The following is a 25,399-nucleotide window of genomic DNA, read 5'->3' as shown; positions in this document are numbered from 1 at the left end:
ACCTCGTCGGTGTTTGTACTGTGGAAGTTTTTTCAGTGTCAGACAAACCAAGGGTGCCATTACTTTTGTCTAGTCTTAGTTGTCTTAATTGTTTTGGACCGGATTTCATTCAGTCCTGAAGACTTAATCCATAGGTCAGCGTTGGTTAAACCAGAGCCAAATGCTAATCCGTAGAGACGCTAAAAAAAAAAAAAGCGCACGCTGACCCTCCTTCACTGCCTTTATTTATAAGTTCGCTCCTGTTTTATAACCCCTCCAGAACCGAGATTTGCGTCACATGTGCATTTCAAGTGTTTACGAGCTTCGGGGTGAGTAGTGCAACCTGCTGTGCTTTTAAGCCTCAGTCTAACATGTAAGGGAAATTATTGGCTGAGGAAGAAATCTTGTGTACGTTTAAATGTAGCATCACTGCACGATGATTACTGTTCGTGACCTACGGTAAAATTACGCTCTAGAGTTTTACACTGAATTGTGTAAACAACAACAACAACAACAACAACAAACGTATCCAGTGAGCAGCAGTTGGGCAGAGAGGAAGCGAGTGTCTGATGTATGAGCTGACAGGAATTAGCCGACAGCAACATCCAACCAAACAACCACTGTTTACATCGGTGCTGAGCAGAACGGCATTACGCGACACTTCGCACAACCGCTGACAGGTGCACAGGTCTCGAGAAAGATTCCATGGTTCTTCTTAAAGTCCGAAATGTGTTCTGCAGCAGTCATGATATTATATACAGTAATATCAGCCAATTCCATCATAACACTGTCATCAACCCTCGGTGCCCTGGCGCTAAAGATGAGCACAGAAGCCACTCGGTAATGGAAAAGCTGGGAGGGAATCGCTAATGAGCCCTGCTGGCTTCGTCTCCGGCACTGATGAAAGCCGCTCAGATCGATGCGGAGATGCTTCTACAAAAGTGCCACACCAAACTCCTCCATCCCCCAGATGAGCTCACAAGCCGAAGCACCTGACCGCTCCAGAGCACAGTTGAAGCCAGAGACGAGACGAGACGAGCCGAGACACACAGCCACCCTGGAGACTGAGGCCTCATGCTGAACAGGCTTGGTGTTAAGAACTGGTTTATTATGCGTTATTCTAGTCAGGCTGTAGAACTTACACTACCTTCCAGAAGCACTTCTCGTTTGTATTCAGCCTCCTGAAAACACGTTTAAAGAACCGTTATCTAATTTATGAAACATTAGCCAGCTCTTTAAACATGACCTCACGATAAGGAAAATGATCTCTGGCTAAAGTTAGAAAAAGTAAACCTTTCCATTCAGTCTCGAAGCCTCAGAAACAAGCCACGATAATGGGATGGAGGGACTAGCGGTGCAGTGCGTTTCCAGTGTTGACAGAAATCGAACAAAATGAGGTTCGCTCTTTAGTGTGCGCTGATTACATTCGACCTGTAAACCTGTTCCTCTGAGGCTCTTATTTCCATAAACGCCACTGGCACAGTGGAGACTTCAAAGCCATTTGATGTTCCAAACACCATTATCATCATTTAGTGAAAACTCTACAAAACTCCTCAGTAAATAACATCACAGGAACCTGTTATTAGGACCTAGAACCCATGTGTGGTTAAATAATCACCTTGGTGTGTAATCGAACTACTTATTTTCCATAAACGAACTGAAATTTCTTTCATTTGTCACCGCATGTGCTTGGAGTAGGCAGCGGAGCTGTCGGGGAATCGCAGCACGTGAGACGCGTCTGGTGTCTGACAGCCAGTCTTACTGTTTTTGACGGAAGCCCGAATCGCTCGATTGGAAATCATTTAAGAGTGATGAATGTTTTTTGGACCTGTGAGACTCTGGAGCCAACACCTTCGTCTCTCGATCCGGGTTCAGTGTAGCGTAGACAATTTACTGTGACAGGTGGATGCGCTACATAATGACATCGAAATGCGATGGGAGGTGGTGAGAATGGGACGGTCTTTGGATTTGTAGTTCACCTCGCCTTTATTTTTAATTCGAGGAAGGAAGAGAGAGAGAGAGAGAGAGAGAGAGAGAGAGAGAGAGAGAGAGAGAGAGAGAGAGAGAGAGCACGAATTCAAGGCCAAATCACACCCCTTATAAGCACTGTACCTAAATAGTAACGACACCGATGCTAAACCGAAATAATGTTTAGTATAGTAGCATATGGTTTGGGACACGTCCCAAATGTTCCTGTGCCTACTCGGAGGACGTATTTAAACGCTGCTATTCCTGCAATATTACCCTAGGTCCTTAAGAGACCAGGCTTCAATTCTGAGAGACACGTAAAGAGAACAACAAATCGAAAAGACAATGATTCGTTTTAATTCCTTTGACAAAACAGAAAAACAAGACCAAAGGATACAAAGACTCGTGGAGTTTAACTAAAACACAGGACTACTAGGTAATGATGCAAATACCCCGACAAGGATAAATCATCTGAACGTCTCCGGCTTTTCAAAATCTCCAAAAAAATTGTCAGACTGCTAGGTTGCGGAAGTTGAATGTAAAGGGTTTAAAAAAAAGGTTTAGACTGCTCTTTAGTCCTGGGGTTTAGTCACTAGAAGCTTGCCAACTCTAGTGCTAAGTCTCTGAAGCACAGTTAAAGGGCATTACCGTTGTTCCCTGATGCTGCTATGAATCACAAATGTGTCTCAGATAATCTCCCTAGTGACCTTGGCAGCTCTCGAGGTCGAGGAGCCGTTCTTGTTAATGTTTTTATGAGAATAATTTAATGGATAGAGGGCCGAACGAGGAACACAACCGGGCATGTTGTTATGAATATAAGAAGCAGACCTCGGACAGAGAAAAAAAAACCCTTAGCCATAGAAATGACCGAAACACAATATTAATGGTGTCGTGTCAGTGGAAGGGGCTCGTAATCCTGTCTGGGCAAGTGAGCGGGTTTTCACAGCAAAAACTAATCTATTGTCAAGTGAGACAAAACAACAGGCAGCAGCTTCTCTTGAGTGCATCCAGACTAGACAATAAAACCTGCCTACAAACGATATTCCTCGTAAGACGTCCGTCCTTTGGTCTGCGTGTCTTTGAGAGCAGCTCCGATTGGGCGTGTCTTTAATGAATGGATAAATTTATGGTAGTCTTCACGTTCACGTTCAAGCTAGTGAGAACATTTCTGACAGGAAAAACCTCAGGAAATCCCTATTCGAGGTATTTAAGCTCATGTTTACAATCTTCATGTCTTAACTTTTAATTAATTAACAATATAACAAATAGAATTAAATAATAATAACAGGTTATATATGCTAAGGTTCTCACCTCCCTTTTGGGCACGCTGACATAGCCCGGATGTTGTCGTGCCACTTTTCTTTGCCATGATGTTATCCATGTGGAACTGAAGCCCTTTTGCAGAATCGGCTGTAAGTACAGCTTCTCCAAGTAATTCACCAGCACCACGAAGAGAGACACGGCCAACACCAGGCTGCTCACTAGCACCCACTTCTTCTGCAGCAGGGAATAAGATCAGGTGTAAGTAACAGCGGAGGCTATAAATAAAATGGGCTGAATGCAAAAAGTTTTAAGTCACTTCAGGTCCAGCACCAGATACAACACATATTAGAATACATGTACATTATTATGTCGCTTTGTAGAAGCCAACATTCTGTTTTCTTATTTAAGCTTAGACAGAAATTTATCAAGAGTAACTCCTCCTAGGGCTTTAGAGCCACATGCACTAAATTCGGATATGTTGTAGATCCTGGTCTGAAGTTTGTTTCTATTACTTTTCTAAGTGATCCGAGTACCGGTACTTCTGGTACCGGGTCTCAAAGTGGCCTTTTTTCCCCATAGACTCAGATTATAAACTTTGGAGGTTTATAACTCGGCAAGCTTTCGAAATATCTACACCAAACTCAGCCAGCTCCTTTAGGGTGATACTCTGAACAAAGGTTTAAATCGGTGTACCGACTGGCCTTTCGTTTGTGCCACAGCCCCGCCCCCAACATATGCAAAATCAAAAAACATTTTACAACATGGACATGTGACAAATCTAAACACTCAGCCCAATGTGGAGAACTTCCTCAAGAGTATTCTGATGATGTCACATGCTCGTCTCTACTTGCCTCCAAATGTTTTGGCACCCAAGCTTTCTGTCCACTTGCCTCCAAACGTAACACTGATCCTTAAGTCCACTCGCCTCCAAAAAACACCGTCCTATGCGAATACTTGCTTTGTCCAAGCCAACATCAAAGTTTGTCGTGACAAACTTTACAAAGTTTATAGTTATTATCTAGTTATTATTATTATTCCTAAACCCAAAATGAACACATAACATTTACACTATCAGGTGCTTGTGTAGACATTCTTATCATGTCACAATGCATTCTGGGTAACCAAGGTAACATTGATCCATCTTTTCAGCTATCAAACCTTCAAAATCAAAATTCAACCGAGAAGAAATAATGATGTTAAGAAGAGACAGTTTTGTGCACAATGCTCCATCTGACTGACCTCCGGTGCTCCTCCATTAACCCCCTTGTCACACAGAATATATTCCTCAGAACTCTACGCAAAGGCCCGTGTTTTCAGAAAGTTCCACAAGCTTTGAAATCCATCTTCTCGAAAAACTCGTCCGAGTCTGTCAGCGAAACCGTCTTCATGTCTCAGATCTCACACATCAAACGTTTCACTTCTCAGGGACACATCAAACACTCATATATATATATATATATATATATATATACACACACACGGCCATTTAGGGCTCACAAGCAAATATTTTGCACCGTGTTACATCATCGAGTGTCTATTGTGTGGCAGAGAAGAAAAAAGATGCCACTTAAGTATATAGGTCAATACATGTTAAGAACTTATGAGGATTGAGGAACATATACTTATAGTGTTATTACGGTGCATGATTCAAAACATTATTCCATGATCAAATGGGTCATGGAGACCAGTGTACTGTACATGATGCATTAGACTGCCAGAATGTTTAAGATCCTGAAGCTTGTGCAATGACAAACCTTTTTTTTGTTTAAAGGTGGGGTCTCTGATGTTTGAAAGCCAATGTTGACATATAAAATCACCAAAACAAACACGCCCCTAACCCAAATGGGTCCCACCCCTGTATCGATAGCTCCGCCCACACATACATACGTAACCCAGGCAACTAACAGAAAGAAACGTGTATTTATCATAGCTGAAGGGAAGAACAACACGATTGTAGATAAACAAACAAGCAAAAATGACACACAAGCATAATCTGTAAAGAACAAAGGCATATATTAGTTCTGTGTAACAAAGCAATACCAATGTTACTAACGAAAAAAGCGCCTCGGCGTCTTAAGTAAAGTCGGCCACATATTCACAGGTTGGAGTTTCCCGAGTCAATAACTCCTGAGCTAAACGCTGTTACTACACAAAACGCGGTTGTAGCTGCCTCTCTACATTACTACGATAGAAAAGAGGTGTTATTTGTGTAGTAACAGAGTTTAGCTCAGGAGTTATTGACTCGGGAAACTCCAACCTGTGAATATGTGGCCAACTTCCTGCTCCTTCAGTTCTCTCCAGCGCTGGAAAGCTGATCCTATATTAACACGTCCTACTTCTTGCCTTATCGTAAGCCTTTCTTCTCTTTCTTTCTTTGTTTTTATCCTCCATGTCAATATTAAAACCGCTTTCTGCTAATGTCATACATGCACACTGAACACTCTCTCCACACATATTGACAAGTCCCGCCCCTTTCTGTTCATTGGCTACACACATTTTTGTTTCTTGTTTATGATTCGGCCCGACTCAGTTTTCTGAAGCATTTCTCAAAAATCGGAGACCCCACCTTTAACTCATGGCTAAAATTAGCATAAAGCATAACAGAGGTCCAGACTTAATCCCAAATTATTCCGAATACGGATTAATCCAGCGTATAAAGGTGTGCAGTTTGATACGATGCACACATCTGTAGCTAGATAGCTAAATGAATCCAATTTTATTTGTTATGCAAACAAAGCTAAGGCTTTTTGCAACCCGTGTATGTTTGATTGCTACCTTCAAAGCCAATGCCAGGTAAACGCCATCGGTGTCATTAGTGTTGGATAACAGAGTACAAGGGTGACGCGTTGAGAAAAACATTCATCTGGTCCGTGCTGTCTCATCTGTTCTCAGAGAAGCGACAGGAAAAAAAAAAAAAAAAAAGATAAAAATTCTCCAGCTTCGGCACAGATCACGGCAAAATGGCGTGTCAAATCCTGGCGCGAGGGAGTCAATGAGCTTTCACAGACAAGCGACATCATCCTGCTATCAGTCAGGATAATCGCTGCAGAGGCCCAACGTTCTGCACAATTTCCCCCATTACCGCCTTTTCACTGAGAGACGGATTACTGAGAAAGAAAGAAAGAAAGAAAGAAAGAAAGAAAGAAAGAAAGAAAGAAAGAAAGAAAGAAAGAATGAAAAAAAGAAGAGAGAATAATGCCACCGTGGCTCATCTACAGCTCTGCCATTACAACAAAACAAACCTGATTGCAAGCAAAATGTCTGGAAAATAGCGCAAGCTACCCATTCCTGGCTGACTCCACCCCCTCCTCCCCCGAAACCGTAACTTTTGTCTTTAAACATCTCAGAGTTTTAAGGTGAGGTGAAGGAAAATGTTATTGTTTGGAGTTTATAAAATACTGGCTCAAACTTTTCTTACAAGATCCTGTTCAGGATTCTGAAGCTCACGCCCAGAAAAGTGAGCGTAAGCCTGAGCACCGCGTGGCACACTGCCAATGAACGTGTGTGGGATTAGATTTGATTAGATTGGATAGTACGGGGAATGCAAATGACTCCATCCAAACACTTTCTTTCTAAAATAAGTTTCATTTATGTAACATTTCACTTTTAAATATTTTGCTAATTTTTAGTCTTTCTTTCTTTCTTTTGTTTCTTTTTTCCTTCGGATTTCCAAAATGTCCATAAAAAGAATCCCGACAGCTAAAAGCCACTTGACACTCCATAAATGCTTAGAAATTTTAAAAAAAAAAACGAGTGTAAGATGCAGTATTTTGCGTCTCATTCACGCAACACTTCCCAGAGTTCATTCGGAAGCCTCTCGCGCGCCTGCGAGATAACGTTCCCCTCGTGAGGAAGCACTGAGCGCGAGAGCTCTCCTGGCATGGAAATGACATTAGCAATGCAAAAAAGCACACGTTTCCTGCACCGTGCTCGAACGAGCCTTAAAAATCCAATTTTGGATAATCACAAAGTCGGGAGGATGTTTACCGTGCGCTCCTCCTGCTGTTCACCCCTCACGCTGCAGCACCTCATCATTCCTGTCAAGACGTGCTTGTTAGCTTAGCGAAAATACAAAATGGAGTAATAATGTAAAAGCTCGAAATGGTATAATATAAATCTCATTTGAAGTGATGCTGAATAACACTGAGGTATTGAAAGAGCTGACGCTCCATGGTAGCTAATTTTCGGCTAATTCAGCTGACGGTTTGTAGCTTTTGAGCTGCTTGTGTTTTTTTAATTCATGTGAAACCCAAACACTGTAATTATCACAGTCATTAATCTCCTCTTGTTTTCTCACACACAAGAACAGCATATCGTGTTGTCCATGTTTGTTTGTTTTTTTGTTTACTTGTCCTCTATCTTTGTGCACTTTTCCCACACGCTACATTCTGTTTTCAGACATCATACATACGTGTTATAAAATGTTAAAAAAAGTTAATAAAGTTATCAGACGGGCAAAACACAACCTTTTCAAACATCTACAGTAGGTTAGCTCGTGACTTTATGCAGCGTTAGCTTAATGTCTTCTAGCGTAAAAGCTGCGAAGACAGTTTGTAAGTCTGAAAGCAAGGCAACCTGTGAAGTCTCTGTTTTCTCTTCATATATGTTGCTCTATATGAATTCAAAATGGAATATGTCCACAGTGTTTATGGTTAATAAATACAAGTCGGTTTCCATCTGCTCTTAAAACACCACATCAGTCACATGCTAGCATTCAGCTTCAGCCAGAACGTCAGAGCTCCTGCAGTGGCCTGGAAACGATGTGGGTAAGATCACTGCCAGGGGCTGAATCTGCTTTAAAATATGTGCAGGGAGCCTGAAAAAAGTGTGACTTTCAGCCAGAATGATCAACTTCTGTTTCTGACGATGAGCGACGTTGATCGACGATCGTTCGTTATTGCGTCGTCACTTCACATGAACCGCTTTGCAGCTTGATCGTGATGCTCTTGAAACTCTATAGACTTAAATGTTAATTCTACACTGACAAAAAAGAAAGCTATATTTGGTCGATCAGATTTTTTCAAAATATATAAGGTATAAGTTTACATAAAAATACCAAAAGCATTTATGACTAGCTTGAATGATGAAGATCAGTAAAGGAAATCGTAAAATTGTGAAATTTGTAACTATAGCCTTTAAGATGCTTTGATAACGATGACTGATCGTTTAGTCGCATGAAAACGCTTTGCTTTCTAAAGAAAAGTTATGCTTTCTGTAGTAACGGCTGGTTCAGAGCCGCATACAAATGACAGCTTGGAGAAAAAAAGGTGTAATAGGTTATACACTGACTTTAATTAGGAGTCTCAGGTGTCATTACTTTGTAACAGTCAGAGATAAAGCTGTAACTTCTACTTTGTACAGTCATTAGTTCTTGAAAAGGCGTCTTCAGAGGGTTGTATCTATATATCTAAAGTTGATGTACCAGCCTTGACCAGCAGATGGCGCCAAAATGATCGGTTCATATAGCACAGAGCTGCAGACCTCTTATGTTATTAATGCCCTCGTTCTAACAGTACCGTATGTTACAGTACAGTAAGTTACAGTACAGTATGTTACAGTAACATAACAGTATGGTTTCTGTATTAACATCTGGTTCACAGGTCCACAGGGTCTACAGCATCGCTGTATTCTAACATAAAATAACGGTTCCTCTGGTGCCTTTCATGGAAGGAGTCTCAAGTGTCGGTCTCAACAGAGATAAAGCTACTACTACTTCTACTGGGTTTATGCCCATAATGCGGCATAATAGATAATTAAGGAGTCTGTGGCTGACATGACTGCATACCGCAACACCTACGTAACCTTTTATCAGAATAAATGATATTATCTACAATAATATTACTTAACTTATGACCCTGTGTCATTTTTACAGTGATTACAGCATTTAGGATTGGATCTAGTGTTCTGTGTGCTCTGTTTTAACCTCATCATGTTAACATTGTGTTGTAAGAATTGAATATTGTGATTATATGACAAGTGCCTGCCTAGTTAACATGTATAAAGCCTGATTAAAACGGCAGAAAAGCTCATAACTGATTGAGTAGCTGAATTACGCTCCTGGCTTTAAGTATTTGTCGTGACCTGGAAGTGTGCCTGACTTGGATCTGGATGAGCTTTCTGGTGTTTCTCTTGCGCTGGCTTCGAAGCCTGCCATATGTCCCAAAATGCCAGAAAGCCTTTGCATAAAACCTTTGCTTTTTTAGTGCTGCTCTTGCTTTTATTGCTGTGCCATGACTTTTTTATGATGATTGATTATTCTTACTATTCAGGCCCAGAAATTCCCATGCATTAAGCTGATCTGCCCTGATCATAACCTGATCATGTGTCCTGAAATAACCATGGAAGCTGACATCATCTTCATGTCCCAACACTGTTTATACTGACAGACAGAGGCCGGTCATCTATCTGAGCTAATAAAATCTCTGAAGCATGCAGGACGATTGTACAGTCGTTTGTAGCTTGCGACAGCCGGCTGTGATGCAGAACCGAGTAACAGCAGGTAGAGTTTATTTATTCTAACGTACGAGCAACACATACCGCTCATTCTTCCTGCTGCGTCAGCTCCCACTAGATGGAACACAAAGTGTTTTCCTTTAACAGTGTGCTACACTGTGCAGTTCTACACACTATGCACTATACAGTGCCTTGCAGAAATATCCAATGCTGTGAACTAGAGGTCTTCTCGGGTCTAAAGAACTGTCCCCGACCCGAAGTGACCCGAATCACTTTTTACCCGAACCCAACATGCATAATTTTTTTTTTAAGAAAGACCCGACCCGAGACAAACCCGAAAAAATTAGACCCGAGTCCGAGCCGACCCGTTGGCAATTTTTTTTTAACCCGACTGGACCCGAATGTTGCATAACTCTACACTAAAGTAACCGCTACAGAGTGGATTCAAAATTGATTGACAGGTCTGTTTCAATGAAAATCGCAAGCGATCTTGGCAAACAGAGGAGAGTTTGTAAACACATTCATTTTAAATTACCCGAGACCCGATGCCGCTATTATTATACCCGACCCGTGTCCGAGGCACACATGAAACTTTTAGACCCGAACCCGCTCGTGTCTCGGGTCGGACCTCGGGTTTTCGGCTCTGAATGGACCCGTGAAGACCTCTAGTGTGAACTAAAACAGGATTACATGTTATGAACCCAAAACAGCCCATAATATTGCATAAATATTCACCCACATTGCTGTGAAAAGAAACCCTAGAATAGTTCAGGGTTAATACTGTACCGATGAAGAATGGTGGTGGCAGCATCCTGCTAAGAGATGCAGAGCTCTGCGCGTCGAGCCTTCTTCTGGAGAATGTTATAGAAATGTCTCCCTACAGAAACTCCAGAATTGCTCTAAAACTTTTGATCTAATTACTAAATAAACACACGACTGTGATACCATGCAGTGGGTTGGAACTGGAGAAGTGGGTCTGAGCGTATAAGATGGTAAACTGAGAACTTGGCAAGTTATGGAGGTCAGCGCACACACACACTCACACACACACACACACACACACACACACACACACACACACACACACACACACATACACACATACACACACATACACACACACTGAAGTCTTTCCAAATGAAACAGCTCAGGTCAATAAACAGTACTTTGGTGCAAGTCGATTAAACTCTGAACCAGCGATGAGTGACTGTATCTGCATCCCTGCTGCTTGTGTCATGGATCAGTTAATACTGATTAAAAACGCCACTTCGCTTCACTTCACTTCACCGTAGATCCCCTTGTCTCTCTCGTGGCACAGACAGAATGACAGCTTATTTGATTTCTCGTTCATCATAATCAGAAATATTCTGTCCTCTAGAGCAGTGGTCCCCAACCCCCGGGTCGCAGACCGGTACCGGTGCGTGGACCAAATGGTACCGGGCCACCCAGGGAACATTAAATTATTCCCATTTTATTTACTGTGGTGTATTTCTCTCGGGTTTGCGCGATTTTCCATGGACGAGAGGTTAACCGGGAGCTGAGAGACACCACCTAAAGCCCCACCAATACCGTGCATGCGCAGACTATTGTGATATCGGGCTAGGTTTAGGTGACGTCTGGAGCTGAGCGGCTGCAAGCGGCAGTGGTGTTGTAGCTTTGGTGGAGAGAGAAGGTGTGTATCGCTCTTTTCTCTGTTCACCGGTACTTTGTCATGTTTAACAGTACTTGATGTACGTATATATTGTGTTTGCTCAAATTTAACCCACAAATTAGCAAAAATGAGCACGAAACAGACGTCGTTAGAAAGTTAGAAACTCTGCCGGTGTTCTGGATTAAAGTCATGGCGGAATACTCTGAGATTGTCACCACAGCACTTAAATCCCTATTGCCATTTCCGACATGCTATCTGTGTGAAGCGGGGTTTTCTGCAGTGACAGCAACCAAAACAAAACAACGGAATAAACTGAACATAAGCAACACACTGGTCCGCGGCGAAAAAAAAGGTTGGGGACCACTGCTCTAGGTGACCAGTTCTCTCTAGAGATCTTCCTCATGAGGGTCTCGAGGGTTAAAATCTCTGTACTGTTATTGCTGAGAAAAAGAAAATGTGCTTCCTCATTAATCTGGTTAAATTTAGCCCAAGACACCTGGGTGGAGATGCGGACAGACGTAAGCATGAGCGTGTTTAAAATACCATGTTCTTTATCATCCTGTCCAAATGATCTAATATCTGTCTGGAATTAATATATTTATATACTTTTCTGCACCAGATTCTTCTAAGACCACAGACGGTCACCAAAGCATTAAAAAAGTGATCTTTTTTTTCTTTTTCAAATCACACAATGAACCTTAAACTAAGCTACTGAGTCCTGATTAAGGAAGTACAAGTGTGCAAAATAAAGGTAGAGACGGAAAACGATCCCAAGCGTAAGGCCAAAGAAATGCATTAAACATGAATGGTCTACGGTGGACAGGTTGAAGCACAGTTCTCAGTGTAATCTCAAAATCTGTGTGGCACCGTCTTAAAGTGCCATCCAAGCAACCTGAAAACATGAAGACCGGGCAGAAAAAAGAATTCAGTGTTAAACGATGATAGAAAAGCATTTCTTTTCAGGAACCTTTTCAGCCACTAGTGCCCCTTTTACCCCCGAGGCAGTTTGAGTGCAGGTTCAGAGCCTAATTTAGAACCAGTTCTTTCTGTTTCGAGAGCCAAAGCACCGGCTCTGAACCAGGAAAAGTGGTTCTTAAGTAGCACCAAAACGTTGCTGGTCTAGACTTAATAACCGCTTGCTTCAGGAGCTGTGGGCGGGGCTACTGTTAGCGCATTTGATAATGTACCTTAAGTATACTAATGTTTAATACACTTTTACTTTACCGCAATATGATCACTTATCAGCACACATGATAGTAGGTAGCTACAAGCTAAGGCTAACTTTTTTTCTGTGTTAATGATAAAATAACGTTAAGTACTTTCTCCATCACAACCTCCGTTTATACAGATTACACGGAGCTGGACGTACACGTCGGATTCGCCGCGTTTGGATGTTAATGTAGGTTCACAAAGCCATGAGCATTAACAGTAAAGTAACATCCACCATTGTTGTGTTTGTGTTTGTCGCTGCTGCACTAACGTCGCTGTGCAACGTGACACGTATACAGTGACGTCAGACTCGGCTCTGTGATGCTCTCTAACCGATGGAAAGGTGGAATCAACTTTGAACCAGCACCAGCGCTAGCTCTGAACCGGCACCCGGTTCTTTTTGGTGGAAAAGGGGTACTAGAGAACTTAATTCTCTATGTAATTCTCCAGAGTCGTTACCAAAGATAATTCATGGGTTTATGAAAACAAACGTAGATTTGAACTGAACCTTAAGTTACCAAAAAGGGTTTTCTAGTAGAAATGAGCGTAAATCTCTGGAAGAATTCCAGGGTTCCTGTACCATGTTGCTGTAGGATTTAGAACCTGGTAGCCTTGACAGGAAACATGGCTGACTCTCAATATTCCTAGAGGGTTCCTCCAGTAGAAATGAGTCTAAAGTTAAAGTCCAACATTAGAACTTTTCCAGGTGCCTTAAAAGGCTCTTGAAAAGTGTATGATCTTCTGGTTCCCAAAACATTTTTTAAGTGAAACTTACTCAATTTATAGTAATGTTTCTGATCAGGTTCTTGAAAATATTTCTTAGGTTCCCAGAAAAAAGATTCTGTTCTGCGGTTCTATTTTTCCACCACGGATTCCTTTTCAGGAGCCTTTACAGAGTTCAGCCTAAATGAGAATGAAGTTGCCAAATCTCTGGAACGTTCCCAGATTCCTGAGATAGTTCCTGTAGTGGTTTCCTGCATTGATTCCTTGCCAGATAGAAAAGCAATCACACTTTCACTCAAGAGATCAAGCGAAGCTATGTGAGAGCAGCACAGTGAATGTTGTGCTTGTGTTACTCGTATGGCCTGGTGTTACTAACAAACAAATAATAATAATAATAATAATAATAATAATAATAATAATAATAATAATAACTGAAACCTTACACGGCAAACTTCCCACCACATACTACTGTATTAGTCAGTAAGGTGACAAAGCATTATAGTAACTCTACTGTACATTCGTTCATTCACACGCTTGTGCATTCTGTCCCATGATCTAGGAGTGAAGTGTTAAGTGAAATATTGTTATTACGGATGGATGTGGTAGCCTAGCGTTTAAGGTGTTAAACTACTGACCAGAAGGTCATGAGTTCAAATCCCAGGTCCACCAAGCTGCCTCTGTTGGGCCCCTGAGGGAGGCCCTTAATTAAATTGTGGATAATAGTGTTTAATAACACATAGGTGGCTAGTTTGTTGACTGCAGAGAGTTTATAGTACAACTAAAAAATGTCAGGTTGGATTTGTGTTGGGTTGGAATAAAATAAATAAAATAAATAATAATAATTGATACGTTATGCATTTTACACTAAGCTAAAAACAGACCTTAGGCTTGTTTATTTCAGGATCATTATCATGCCAATGACCAAGAGTTTGTTAAGGACACACAGAGAGCCGCAGTGTCCTATTTAAACACACACACACACACACACACACACACACACACACACACACACACACACACACACACACACACACACACACACAGAAAGCTGTGTTTTTGTGAATGAATAGCTTACAGTACTGGACACACACAAATTCTTTGTAAAGCCGCAGTGTGTGTATAAGTATATATGTGTATGGATTCTATAATATATATTATATTAGACATATATAATCAGCCTCACCTTATAGATCCAGGCCATTCTGTACCGTTATGTAGCCTGCGGTGTCGGTGTGCGGGCTTTACGACGTGAAACGCGACCCCTTTTCCGCTCGCTGTTTACGCAACAAAACCCCGACATAGGAGAGAAAGCGGCGCATTTTTATCGACAATTGTATCGCGCGTTAATTCTTTTATTTCTATTTTTCTTTAGAGCGTCGGCTTAACGTGCGCTCCTACTGGCGGGTAGCAGCCCGCCCCTTTTGTCACGTGGCACTCTGGATGGATGGATAGATGGATGGATGGATGGATGGATGGATGGATGGATAGATAATGTAACAATAACAACAACAATAAAAGTAACAACAACAAATCTTGTTCGTGTCTATTTGTAATTTAGGACGTTTCAAATATTCAAAATGCAGCTCCAAAGAAAAAAAAAAAGAAAAAAAAAGAATGCAAATAAACTTAAATATAATAAAAATATTATCCTGAGGCATCTAGAGATCTACCAGCTCCAGTCGGACTCTACGATACTATAGAGGAGATGTGAACTCCATGTGGTCTTTTAAATATCTACATTTATCAGACTGTATATTTATAATCACACCCTCCAGTGTCACCCAGATGAGGATGAGGTTCCCCTTTGTGTCCGGTTCCTCTCAAGGTTCCTTCCTTTACCATCTAAGGGAGTTTTTCCTCCCCACAGTCACCTGAGTCACCTCAGACTTGCTCATTGGAGATAAATACATACACACTGTGAACTAAATCTATCTAATATTAGTCTTGAATTTTTGTATTCTATTAATCTTTATATCATTCTTTATATTAACCTTTTGTTCTATGTTTATGTCCTGTAAAGCCGCTTCGAGACGACGTCGATTGTAAAAAAAGTGCCATACAAATAAATTCGGATTGAATCGAATTGAATAAACAGGAATGATGCAACAAAACAAAATGTAGTCTACAAATAAACAAGAATGATTATTACAACAGCAAGGACAAGAGTCAAACATTTTAAAATGCTGCCCATCGTGTGTGGAGTTTGCATGTTCTCCCCATGCTTCAGGGGTTTCCTCAGGGTACTCTGGTTTTGTCCCTCAGTCCAAAGATTTGCATTGCAGACTGATTAGGGTCTACAAATTGTGTGTGATTGTTGTACTCTGGGGGGGCACGGTGGCTTAGTGGTTAGCATGTTTGCCTCACACCTCCAGAGTCAGGGGTTCGATTCCCGCCTCCACCTTGTGTGTGTGGAGTTTGCATGTTCTCCCCGTGCCTCGGGGGTTTCCTCTGGGTACTCCGGTTTCCTCCCCCGGTCCAAAGACATGCATGGTAGGTCGATTGGCATCTCTGGAAAATTGTCCGTAGTGTGTGAGTGAATGAGAGTGTGTGTGCGCCCTGTGATGGGTTGGCACTCCGTCCAGGGTGTATCCTGCCTCGATGCCCGATGACGCCTGAGAAATTCGGATAAAGCGGTAGAAAATGAATGAATGAATGTTGTACTCTGTGATGGATTGGCACCTCATCCTTGTGCCCTGGATAGTTTCCGGGCTCCTCACAAGACTGTGTAAGATAAGTGGACCAGAAAATGTATAAATGGATATAAAAATGTATAAATGGATATAAAAATGTTATTGTATAAATGTTATTATAACAATTCTGGCTACATTTCGCTACCCCATCACTGATTATACATCGTCTTGTTCTCAGCGACAGACATCGATGTTACACTGCTTTACATCTCGGGTCACTTGATATTCTTCACCTATACTGTTCCTGTGCAACCAACTCAACTCTATCACTGTAGCCTCCATCACCCTCTCAACCCTTCCAGACCCAGACTCCGTTTTCTCTCTTCAGATTCCACATTTATGGACCTGCTCTGTGGAGGAAATCACCAATCAATCCAGATCTCCACTTATAGCACTCTCTTTTATCCAAGCTCTAATCTGATGTGACAACTGCATAGACCTCCTTCTGATAGAGAAAGCTGGAAACCTTTGCACGTGATCCTTGCACATGATCTACACATCATCTGTCTCTGACTTCTTTTAACTTGCCACCTCCTCCTTCTCCTTCTGCCTCTGTTTTCTTCTCTGCCATGTCATGTTTCTGTTCTCAGCATTTCATCATGGACGGCAGTTAAAACTGAGCTGCTGTACACTGCTGGAGATGCATGGCTGGGTTCAGGGTCTTGTGAATTCCCTGGACAACTATTAGATCTTATCATCTGTCACCACACACAACCTTGGGTGACACATGGACAATTACACGCCCTTGTCACTTCACAATGCTAAACTGACACAGTTGTGCAGGTTTCTCCTCAGCAACATTCCAACATGAGGAAGCTACCATTGTATCCATAGAGGCCACACATGTGCTTCTTCAGTCGCTTGACATTTTAAGACTGGACTGCTGCAAATCCCTCCAGGCAGGCAAGTCGGGACCACTTCCCGCAAATCCCACACCACCTCATTACTACACACCCTGTAGCTGCCCACATCAGACTTGATGCTTATCTACAAAGCCAAAAACAGACCACCAACTGCAAACCAATCTGAAGCATGCTCCCTCCCTGCAAGCCTCTGGAACTGTTTCAATGGACCCACCATCTCTCAGGATAGAAGGGAGATGTTAAAAAAAAATGTTCATACTACCAGAGTCAGGCCTCTCTGACTCCCTGACTCCGTCAGCCATTCCTGAATATGTGGAGCATCCATTTTTACAAACAATTTCTAGTAGAACTCGCTGCTGTTGTAAATGAATCAGCACCTTCTGACCAATCAGAATCAAGAATTCATCAGCCCTTGCTAGTTGATTTCTAGCCCATCAGGCATGACCAGGGGTCACATAGATCATGCTACACAATGGTTTGTGCAGATTGGAGCCATTTCCCCAGTCTTTATTGAGCTCGGAGAGATGGATTTTGATTATTGAAAGCTCCTGAGGTCAGTAATTCTCTACCCACGCTGATTGATGATAACAATGCCATGCCACTGCAGGTCCACTTGAGAACTTTAGACCCTCTTTCTTTTTTTTTTTCTACTTTCAGTAAAAAAAAAGGTTTGTTTTTATTTACAAGCTCACAAGAGAAAATTCAAAAAAAGGTGTTATTATATATGTATATAAAGGTGCATTATGTAGGAAGTAGGAGAATTGGTCAAGATTTAGACACCTCCAGGGTCGAGGTTCGATTCCCGCCTCCGCCTTGTGTGTGTGGAGTTTGCATGTTCTCCCCGTGCCTCGGGGGTTTCCTCCGGGTACTCCGGTTTCCTCCCCCGGTCCAAAGACATGCATGGTAGGTTGATTGGCATCTCTGGAAAATTGTCTGTAGTGTGTGAGTGTGTGAGTGAATGAGAGAGTGTGTGTGCCCTGTGATGGGTTGGCACTCCGTCCAGGGTGTATCCTGCCTCGATGCCCGATGACGCCTGAGATAGGCACAGGAGAAGTTCGGATAAGCAGTAGGAAATGAATGAATGAATGAATGAATGAATGAATATGACGTGATGTTCTTTAACAATTAGGGAAATGTACTTTTGGGCAGTTTTGTGTACAGTGGCTAATGTCATCACACAACCTGGAACCTGAACCAAGTTTAGCCATAAAGGCCTCGCACCTCCATTGTTAGCACAATATCAGGTCACGTTATCAGTCACTAGCTGTCGAGGGGAAGGAAGAAAAGTGTTTGTGCTAAGTAAGAGAATTAACAATAGACTGTTGTACTGAGTTAGCATCTTGGATCACTGCCCACGTCTGAAGGGAGATGATGGTAGCTACATGATGCTATAACAAGACTATAATGACCTGAGTATTTCCCAAACCACCTGGAAAATAATCTGTAACTGAATGATCAGTAGAGCAGCTCAGCGTGAGTCCAGGTCTCATATACATGAACTTCCACATACATCCTGTAGGGACTGCTGGTATTACAGATTGTGTTGTATTTATTTATTTCTTTTTGTCATGTTTCAAGGTCAATTCAACTTCAGCTTCAAGTATTTGTCAGATGTTCTCACATGTTCCTAAAGCACCTTCTGATACAATGTAGAATTCAGAACACTTTCACCTCCATGTTTCACAGTTAGTATGAGGATCTTTCTTTTGCTGAAATGCTGTATTTGGTTTACGCCAAACATTCCTTCTCAAACGTAATCTTGTCCTCATGTTTTTCTTCCTCCTTGAACACCTCCCATGTTGTTCAGTTTCTCACTGATTGTAGATTCATGCGTTTTGGAGACTTTTTTAAACATCTTGCGATCTGCTCTTGGGGTGAATTTGCCTACCAGACTCATAAGCATCATCAAACTTCTTTCTGAAGGCATCAGTGAGCTCTTTGGATCTCACCATAGTAAAACCTCTCACTTCAACGATTAAGAGCATGCATTCATTCATTTTCTACCGCTTGTCTGAACTAACTCGGGTCACGGGGAGCCTGTGCCTATCTCAGGTGTCATCGGGCATCGAGGCAGGATACACCCTGAATGGAGAGCCAACCCATCGCAGGGCACACACACACTCTCATTCACTCACACACTCACACACTACAGACAATTTTCCAGAGATGCCAATCAACCTACCATGCATGTCTTTTAACCGGGGGAGGAAACCGGAGTACCCGGAGGAAACCCCCAAGGCACGGGGACAACATGCAAACTCCACACACACAAGGCGGAGGTGGGAATCGAACCCCTGACCCTGGAGGTGTGAGGCAAACATGCTAACCCCTACGATTAAGAGCAAACCAAACTAAAATTTTATATATATATATATATATATATATATATATATATATATATATATATATATATATATATAAATGGTTTAGTTGATTTTGCATTGGTGATATGAGATGCCAACAACTCCTGAATACCAAACACATTCATGGCATTTCTGATTTATTTATTAAAGCTACACCCACAACATGTCATAAAAGCTCCGGATCCACCAGAATAAAGTGCTTAAGAACGATAGACGAGTTCAGACACAGAGAGAACTCTCAATTTTTTTTTTCTTGTAATCATATGTTTCAGCCAGGGCAGCTTTTTTTTCTGAGATGGAGGTTATTCCACCTTTTGCCCTATAAATCCCTTGGCCTGGCTGCAGCTGGCACACTGCTTGTGTTTCATGTATTACCAGCTCTAAGCGCTGTAGTGCACTGAACCACAGTGACACGCTGCACATTTTTCAGGCCACGAGACACGAATAGAAATGCGACGACTTTTCAGTGATGGAAAGCTGACACCGACCCTGAGGATCAAGACACGATAATTGCAGCGCAGAAAGAAGAGATGCAGGGAAATTACCGGCTTGCCCTGAAAAACATGAACAATTACTTCAATCTTAGAAATCCATGGTGCCTTTTTCACTTGAATCTCATCACAAATTCAGACCTGATTTCTTCATAGAAACTGTGAAATCGCTCCGCTTACCACTCCATCTGAGTTCTTCCTGATTCAGCCGAAGATGAGACAAAACCACTGGCTGGAAAACTACGAATGTGATAATGGTGAAAAGGAGGCAGAGCTTGAAGGGAAGTACACAACTGTCAATCATTCCAGATTGGATCATTATTTTATTATTTACATACGATTTTAACCAATCAGAATCCAGAAGACGTGTATGGCATTCGTGCCAATCCACAATCCTGTATTCATCAGTATGTCTCTTTGTAGATAATCATTCATTCATTCTCTACCGCTTATCCGAACTTCTCGGGTCACAGGGAGCCTGTGCCCATCTACGGACAATTTTCCAGAGATGCCAATCAACCTACCATGCATGTCTTTGGACCGGGGGAGGAAACCGGAGTACCCGGAGGAAACCCCCGAGGCACAGGGAGAACATGCAAACTCCACACACACAAGGCAGAGGTGGGAATCGAACCCCCAACCCTGGAGGTGTGAGGCTAACATGCTAACCACTAAGCCACCCCCACTGTAGATAATCATTTAATGTAATGATTTACACAAAGCTCATGACTGTAAGCAAACATTGTTTTGTTCTTGGAGCACAGACCCAGCAGCAATATCAGGTTTGAGATCCACAGCTTTACAGCCATCTAGTGTCAGTATGCCAACCTGCAGGAAGCCTTTAAGCTGTTTATTTCATTTATAAACACTGGACCAATCGTAATGGAGCACTGTGGTATAAAGGGGATTTATTAAATCAGTGTACAGGAACGCTTACAGAATATTAAACAGAACATATTGACAGCAACAACAAGAGGAAAAAGAAAGAGGGGTTTATTTAGGAGGTCCGGAGTCGGGTTCAGGCGCTGGGAGCGTACTGCATCACCAGTCTGTCGAAGTCCTTCTCCTGCAGGCGAGGGAAAAAAAGGCATTCGGTTATTTCACTTGTTTTCACAATAATAGGAACAAACTTGGAAGCCTTTGCGAGTTACGGGAGCCCGGAAATCGCTTTACCTTGTTGAGATAGTCCTTCACAAACGGATGTGACTTGTGGGCGTCTTTGAGCTGAGAGAGATAACGATTGGTGACCTGTAGGGACGGAGAAAATAACAGGTCAGTTGAACGTACAGAAATCTTAATAAAGCCTGGTTATTAAAATAGATAGATAGATAGATAGATAGATAGATAGATAGATAGATAGATAGATAGATAGATGGATAGATGGACAGATAGACAAATAAATAAATAAACCGGACAGTTTTTTTTTTTTAATTATTATTTAAATAATCAAACACCAAAGACAGGCAAGCATCAGATGACGGAGAGGAAAAGAAAAGGACTCGCCTCAGGAGCTTTACCCAGATGCTGCGTTAAGACGATCAGGTTGATGAGTGTTTCAGGATGGCTGCTGTCCTGCGTGTGTGTGTGTGTGTGTGTGTGTGCACAGAAACAACAACTTTAAAACAAGGTTCAATTCAACTGCTTTTTACACAAAGAACAGACCTCATCACCGTCTTTATAACAGACAGCGTTTTTCCAGGCCACGTTGTTGTACTTTCGATACAATTTGCACCGGTACCAAGATTCGAATAATCATAACCTACATGGGATCTGAGCATGACCCAACGTCCTGCAGTCATCTCATCTACCCCAATATCGCTGGCGTCAACGGACTTCTAGTAAATTCTCGGGTTAGCAGAAGATGTACTTTTGCAGCTCTGTGTTACTGATGATGACTTTGTAAATAAGAAGACAAGATATATCACATGAGACGGTCCAGATTCGTTCTCCTGCGCTTTAAAGTTAAGAAGAAATAGAAAAGTAGAAATTTGGGACTGTCTTGTCGACCCATGAGCTCAGATCAACATGGCTGCTCACGGCAAGACAGTAACGTATTCTTTCTAGAGCAAACGGCATACGGGTGTGTTTACCGATTCGCGCTGTGTCCTCTGACTGACAGACTGAAGGTACTACGTACTTTATCCAGCGCGTCCTGCAGGACTGATTCGGCCTCATCCCACTTGCACTGGGCCATGTGACATGCCGCCTGGCCGTTCAGCAGGATCAGAGTGGGCGAGTATTTATCAGCCATCTCCTGGAAGATGTAGAAGGCGTCCTGCAGCTTCTCTCCTCCCTGTTCACACAAGACATACGACATACGACTATAACTTCTAAAACAGTCAAACAGTGATTCACAATAACAGCTACAGACATTTAAATAATAGTTTTTTTTTCATTATTATTATTATTATTATTATAAATGATCTATATCAAAAAAATGGCCTCATGTATCACCGTACAGGTATTTATGGAAGTATTTAGTGACTCACGACTGCTAGATTCACCCAGGCCGTAGCCAGCTGAGTCAGCGTGGCATCTTCATCCAGCTCCTGCATCTTCTTCAGCTCCTTCCTGCATGGGCGACAGCACACGTCTGCTCAGTGTACGGCACTACAACTCACTAATACGTTATCCAAGAGTCAGTTTTAGTAGCAGTACAAAAATAAATAAATAAATCTCACCTGGCGAGGTCGAGCCGGTCGAGCTTGAGGAGGATCTGAATGCTCATCGTCATGCTGAAACACAGTAAACAGACTGATAAGGCACAGAAACATGTAAGGAGTGTGAGCAGAGTCAGGTTTGTGTAAACACGGACCACTCGAGGCTCTCGCCCTGGTGCAGCGTGCGCAGCGCCGCGTCCGTGTTCCCCTCGTGCAGGTAGATGGATGCGGCCATCAGCAGGAAGGTGGTGTTGGACACGTCCACGCTCTTACTCATCTTCTTATCCAGCTCGGCCACGATGACGTCCCTGTACAAAGCATCAGCGGTAGTTAATATCGTTTTTCCTGGACCGTCCCTGTTCTTATAGCTGACACCTGAACTAACACTAATGTTCTGAGGCTGGGTAACGGTCACTGATCCCTGCATGAGTGTGTGTGTGTGTGTGTGTGTGTGTGTGTGTGTGATGCATACAGACCTTTTGGCATCATTGGACATGTATTCTGCAAACATCCGCACGGCCTTCAGCTCTTCTGAGGAATTCGGCTTTACGTCCTCGAGCACCACGCCGAACTTCCTCTGTGGAGGAACGAGAGGATTTAGACACAAGCTACGAACGTGACTTAACGAGTAATACCACACATCGCTGTCACAAAGTCACGTCTATGCACGTGTTTTTACCATAGAGTCACATATTAATGCCCTAGATAGATAGATAGATAGATAGATAGATAGATAGATAGATAGATAGATAGATAGATAGTAAGTAACAGGCTTGCTATTACTCTAGGGTTTGATGGACAGGACGAATGTGGTCATGTTGCTCCTGTACAGTAGGTATAAGTGTAATAACACACACTTACCTGTGCGATGTACGCTCTGTACAGGAAAATGTCCTTCTCCAGTTCTTTCTCAGGTCCCGATGTCTGTAAAATAAAGCAATAACAAAACGCTGTGTTAAAAAGAAAGACTTTTTGTTAAGTATAAACGAACTTCATCGATATGGACAAATTCACTGTGTTTCAAGGTTTCAACTGATGACGTTTCGTAAATATCGCGATATTTCAGATCGCGGTATCTGATTATCGGTTCAGGTTTACTGCAGTGTGCTATCAAGCTCTAGCTAAATGATACTGTGATACATGTTAGTTATGTTACCTGTTAGTTATGTTAGCTCTGTTAGTTATGTTACCTATGTTAGCTCTGTTACCTATGTTAGCTATGAAGCTACTGTATGTGAGCTTGTTACCTATGTTAGCTATGAAGCTACTCTATGTTAGCTCTGTTACCTATGTTAGCTATGAAGCTACTGTATGTTAGCTTGTTACCTATGTTAGCTATGAAGCTACTCTATGTTAGCTCTGTTACCTATGTTAGCTCTGTTACCAATGTTAGCTCTGTTACCTATGTTAGCTCTGTTACCTATGTTAGCTCTGTTACCTATGTTAGCTCTGTTACCTATGTTAGCTCTGTTACCTATGTTAGCTCTGTTACCTATGTTAGCTATGAAGCTACTGTATGTTAGCTTGTTACCTATGTTAGCTATGAAGCTACTCTATGTTAGCTCTGTTAGTTTGTTAGTTATGTTAGCTCTGTTACCTATGTTAGCTCTGTTACCTATGTTACCTATGTTAGCTATGAAGCTACTGTATGTTAGCTTGTTACCTATGTTAGCTATGAAGCTACTCTATGTTAGGTCTGTTACTTATGTTAGGTCAGTTACCTATGTTAGGTCAGTTACCTATGTTAGGTCAGTTACCTATGTTAGCTCAGTTACCTATGTTAGCTCAGTTACCTATGTTAGCTCAGTTACCCATGTTAGCTCTGTTACCTATGTTAGCTCTGTTACCTATGTTAGCTCTGTTACCTATGTTAGCTATGAAGCTACTGTATGTTAGCTTGTTACCTATGTTAGCTATGAAGCTACTCTATGTTAGCTATGAAGCTACTCTATGTTAGCTCTGTTACCTATGTTAGCTCTGTTACCTATGTTAGCTCTGTTACCTATGTTAGCTCTGTTACCTATGTTAGCTCTGTTACCTATGTTAGCTATGAAGCTACTGTATGTTAGCTCTGTTACCTATGTTAGCTCTGTTACCTATGTTAGCTCTGTTACCTATGTTAGTTATGTTAGCTCTGTTACCTATGTTAGCTCTGTTACCTATGTTAGCTCTGTTACCTATGTTAGCTCTGTTACCTATGTTAGTTATGTTAGCTCTGTTACCTATGTTAGCTATGAAGCTACTGTATGTTAGCTCTGTTACCTCTGTTAGCTTGTTAATTATGTTAGCTACGAAGCTATGAAGGGCTACCTGTAGACTAACAGCACAAGTACTAACTGTTTTATTTGGATTAATATGAACAACAAAACCAGATACCTTTACTTTCTGAGCCTCGTTAATACAGTGTTGATAACTCCCGATATAAAAGGCATTTTTTACATCGAACAACTCATCTATCTCTCCCTGCTGCGACGCCATGTTTCTATAATAGATATGAATGTTTACTTAGTTCTCTTCCTATCCGTATTCCGGCTAAGCCCGCCTCCTCCTTCCGGATTGGATCACTCGTCACATCGGACTACGGTCCTTTAGTAAGAGAACCAATCATAGTGCAGAGGGTAGATCCTCGTAACCAATCCTGTGACAGAAGGCGGGATTTGCCGAAATGCAAGTGTATAGCGTAAAATCGGTACACGTCACACAGCCACGTCGTCTAAAGTCCGCTGCCTACGCGTTATTGAGACTGGACGCCCTCTATCGGATAAATAATACAATAACGGTGTTGATAAAAAAAGGTTTAAAAAGAAAAAGATTTAACAAACAATAATAATTAAAATAAATGATTAAAGACGTTCGTAATAAAGTTGTTAAATAAATGATGTATGTAAAAATGTAAAGGGGTAATCAAAAAAATGATTAAAGACATTTTAAAGAAATCAAGAAAGAAAATAAATTAAAAAAACAAAATACTATATAAGTAGCCGTTAAAGATGTAAAGACGTTCTAAAGAAAACTAAAAAAAAATATTGAAGAAATAATGGGCAAAACTTTGATAAAGCATCAGGTTTATTGGCCACGTATGTTGA

The 25,399-nt window shown here is 41.8% G+C and overlaps 2 protein-coding genes and 1 long non-coding RNA gene across 7 annotated transcripts in view; all 3 read right to left on the bottom strand.

Moving 5' to 3' along the window:
• Nucleotides 1-14,670, bottom strand: part of st6galnac3 (ST6 (alpha-N-acetyl-neuraminyl-2,3-beta-galactosyl-1,3)-N-acetylgalactosaminide alpha-2,6-sialyltransferase 3) — a 35,749-nt gene extending 21,079 nt beyond the window's left edge. The window contains exons 1-3 of one of the 3 annotated variants that reach the window (XM_027156734.2): nucleotides 14,430-14,670; nucleotides 5,986-6,317; nucleotides 3,259-3,444 (exon numbers count right to left, since the gene is read on the bottom strand). In XM_027156734.2, coding sequence (XP_027012535.1) covers nucleotides 3,259-3,444; nucleotides 5,986-6,069 — 270 coding nt within the window. In that variant the 5' untranslated portion in view covers nucleotides 6,070-6,317; nucleotides 14,430-14,670. The remainder of the gene's footprint in view (nucleotides 1-3,258; nucleotides 3,445-5,985; nucleotides 6,318-14,429) is intronic. The other 2 variants (XM_027156735.2, XM_027156736.2) reach the window with 2 other exon arrangements.
• A 4,616-nt stretch (nucleotides 14,671-19,286) lies between these two features.
• Nucleotides 19,287-20,202, bottom strand: LOC125146014. The gene is made up of 2 exons (XR_007144523.1): nucleotides 19,834-20,202; nucleotides 19,287-19,716 (listed from the first exon to the last, which is right to left on the bottom strand). It is a non-coding gene; the product is annotated as an uncharacterized LOC125146014 (long non-coding RNA).
• A 342-nt stretch (nucleotides 20,203-20,544) lies between these two features.
• On the bottom strand, nucleotides 20,545-24,848 carry cope (COPI coat complex subunit epsilon). 3 transcript variants are annotated; one of them, XM_027156757.2, is made up of 10 exons: nucleotides 24,690-24,848; nucleotides 23,175-23,237; nucleotides 22,790-22,890; nucleotides 22,469-22,621; nucleotides 22,335-22,388; nucleotides 22,143-22,224; nucleotides 21,791-21,946; nucleotides 21,157-21,225; nucleotides 20,827-20,901; nucleotides 20,545-20,719 (listed from the first exon to the last, which is right to left on the bottom strand). In XM_027156757.2, exons 1-10 carry the CDS (start codon nucleotides 24,789-24,791, stop codon nucleotides 20,672-20,674), a joined length of 903 nt encoding a protein of 300 aa, XP_027012558.1. In that variant the 5' UTR covers nucleotides 24,792-24,848; the 3' UTR covers nucleotides 20,545-20,671. The 3 variants fall into 3 exon arrangements, with proteins under 3 accessions (XP_027012558.1, XP_027012559.2, XP_027012560.1); XM_027156758.2 differs by lacking the exons at nucleotides 20,545-20,719; nucleotides 20,827-20,901; nucleotides 21,157-21,225 and adding an exon at nucleotides 21,270-21,607 and having other exon boundaries at nucleotides 21,744-21,946; XM_027156759.2 differs by lacking the exons at nucleotides 20,545-20,719; nucleotides 20,827-20,901; nucleotides 21,157-21,225 and adding an exon at nucleotides 21,521-21,548 and having other exon boundaries at nucleotides 21,744-21,946.
• Nucleotides 24,849-25,399: the final 551 nt, after the last annotated feature.

The sequence above is a fragment of the Tachysurus fulvidraco genome, chromosome 1 (assembly GCF_022655615.1).
Source record: "Tachysurus fulvidraco isolate hzauxx_2018 chromosome 1, HZAU_PFXX_2.0, whole genome shotgun sequence".
NCBI classification, from domain to species: domain Eukaryota; kingdom Metazoa; phylum Chordata; class Actinopteri; order Siluriformes; family Bagridae; genus Tachysurus; species Tachysurus fulvidraco.
The sequence above is the reverse complement of the archived record's forward strand: the minus strand, read 5'-3'. Positions and strand labels throughout refer to the sequence as shown.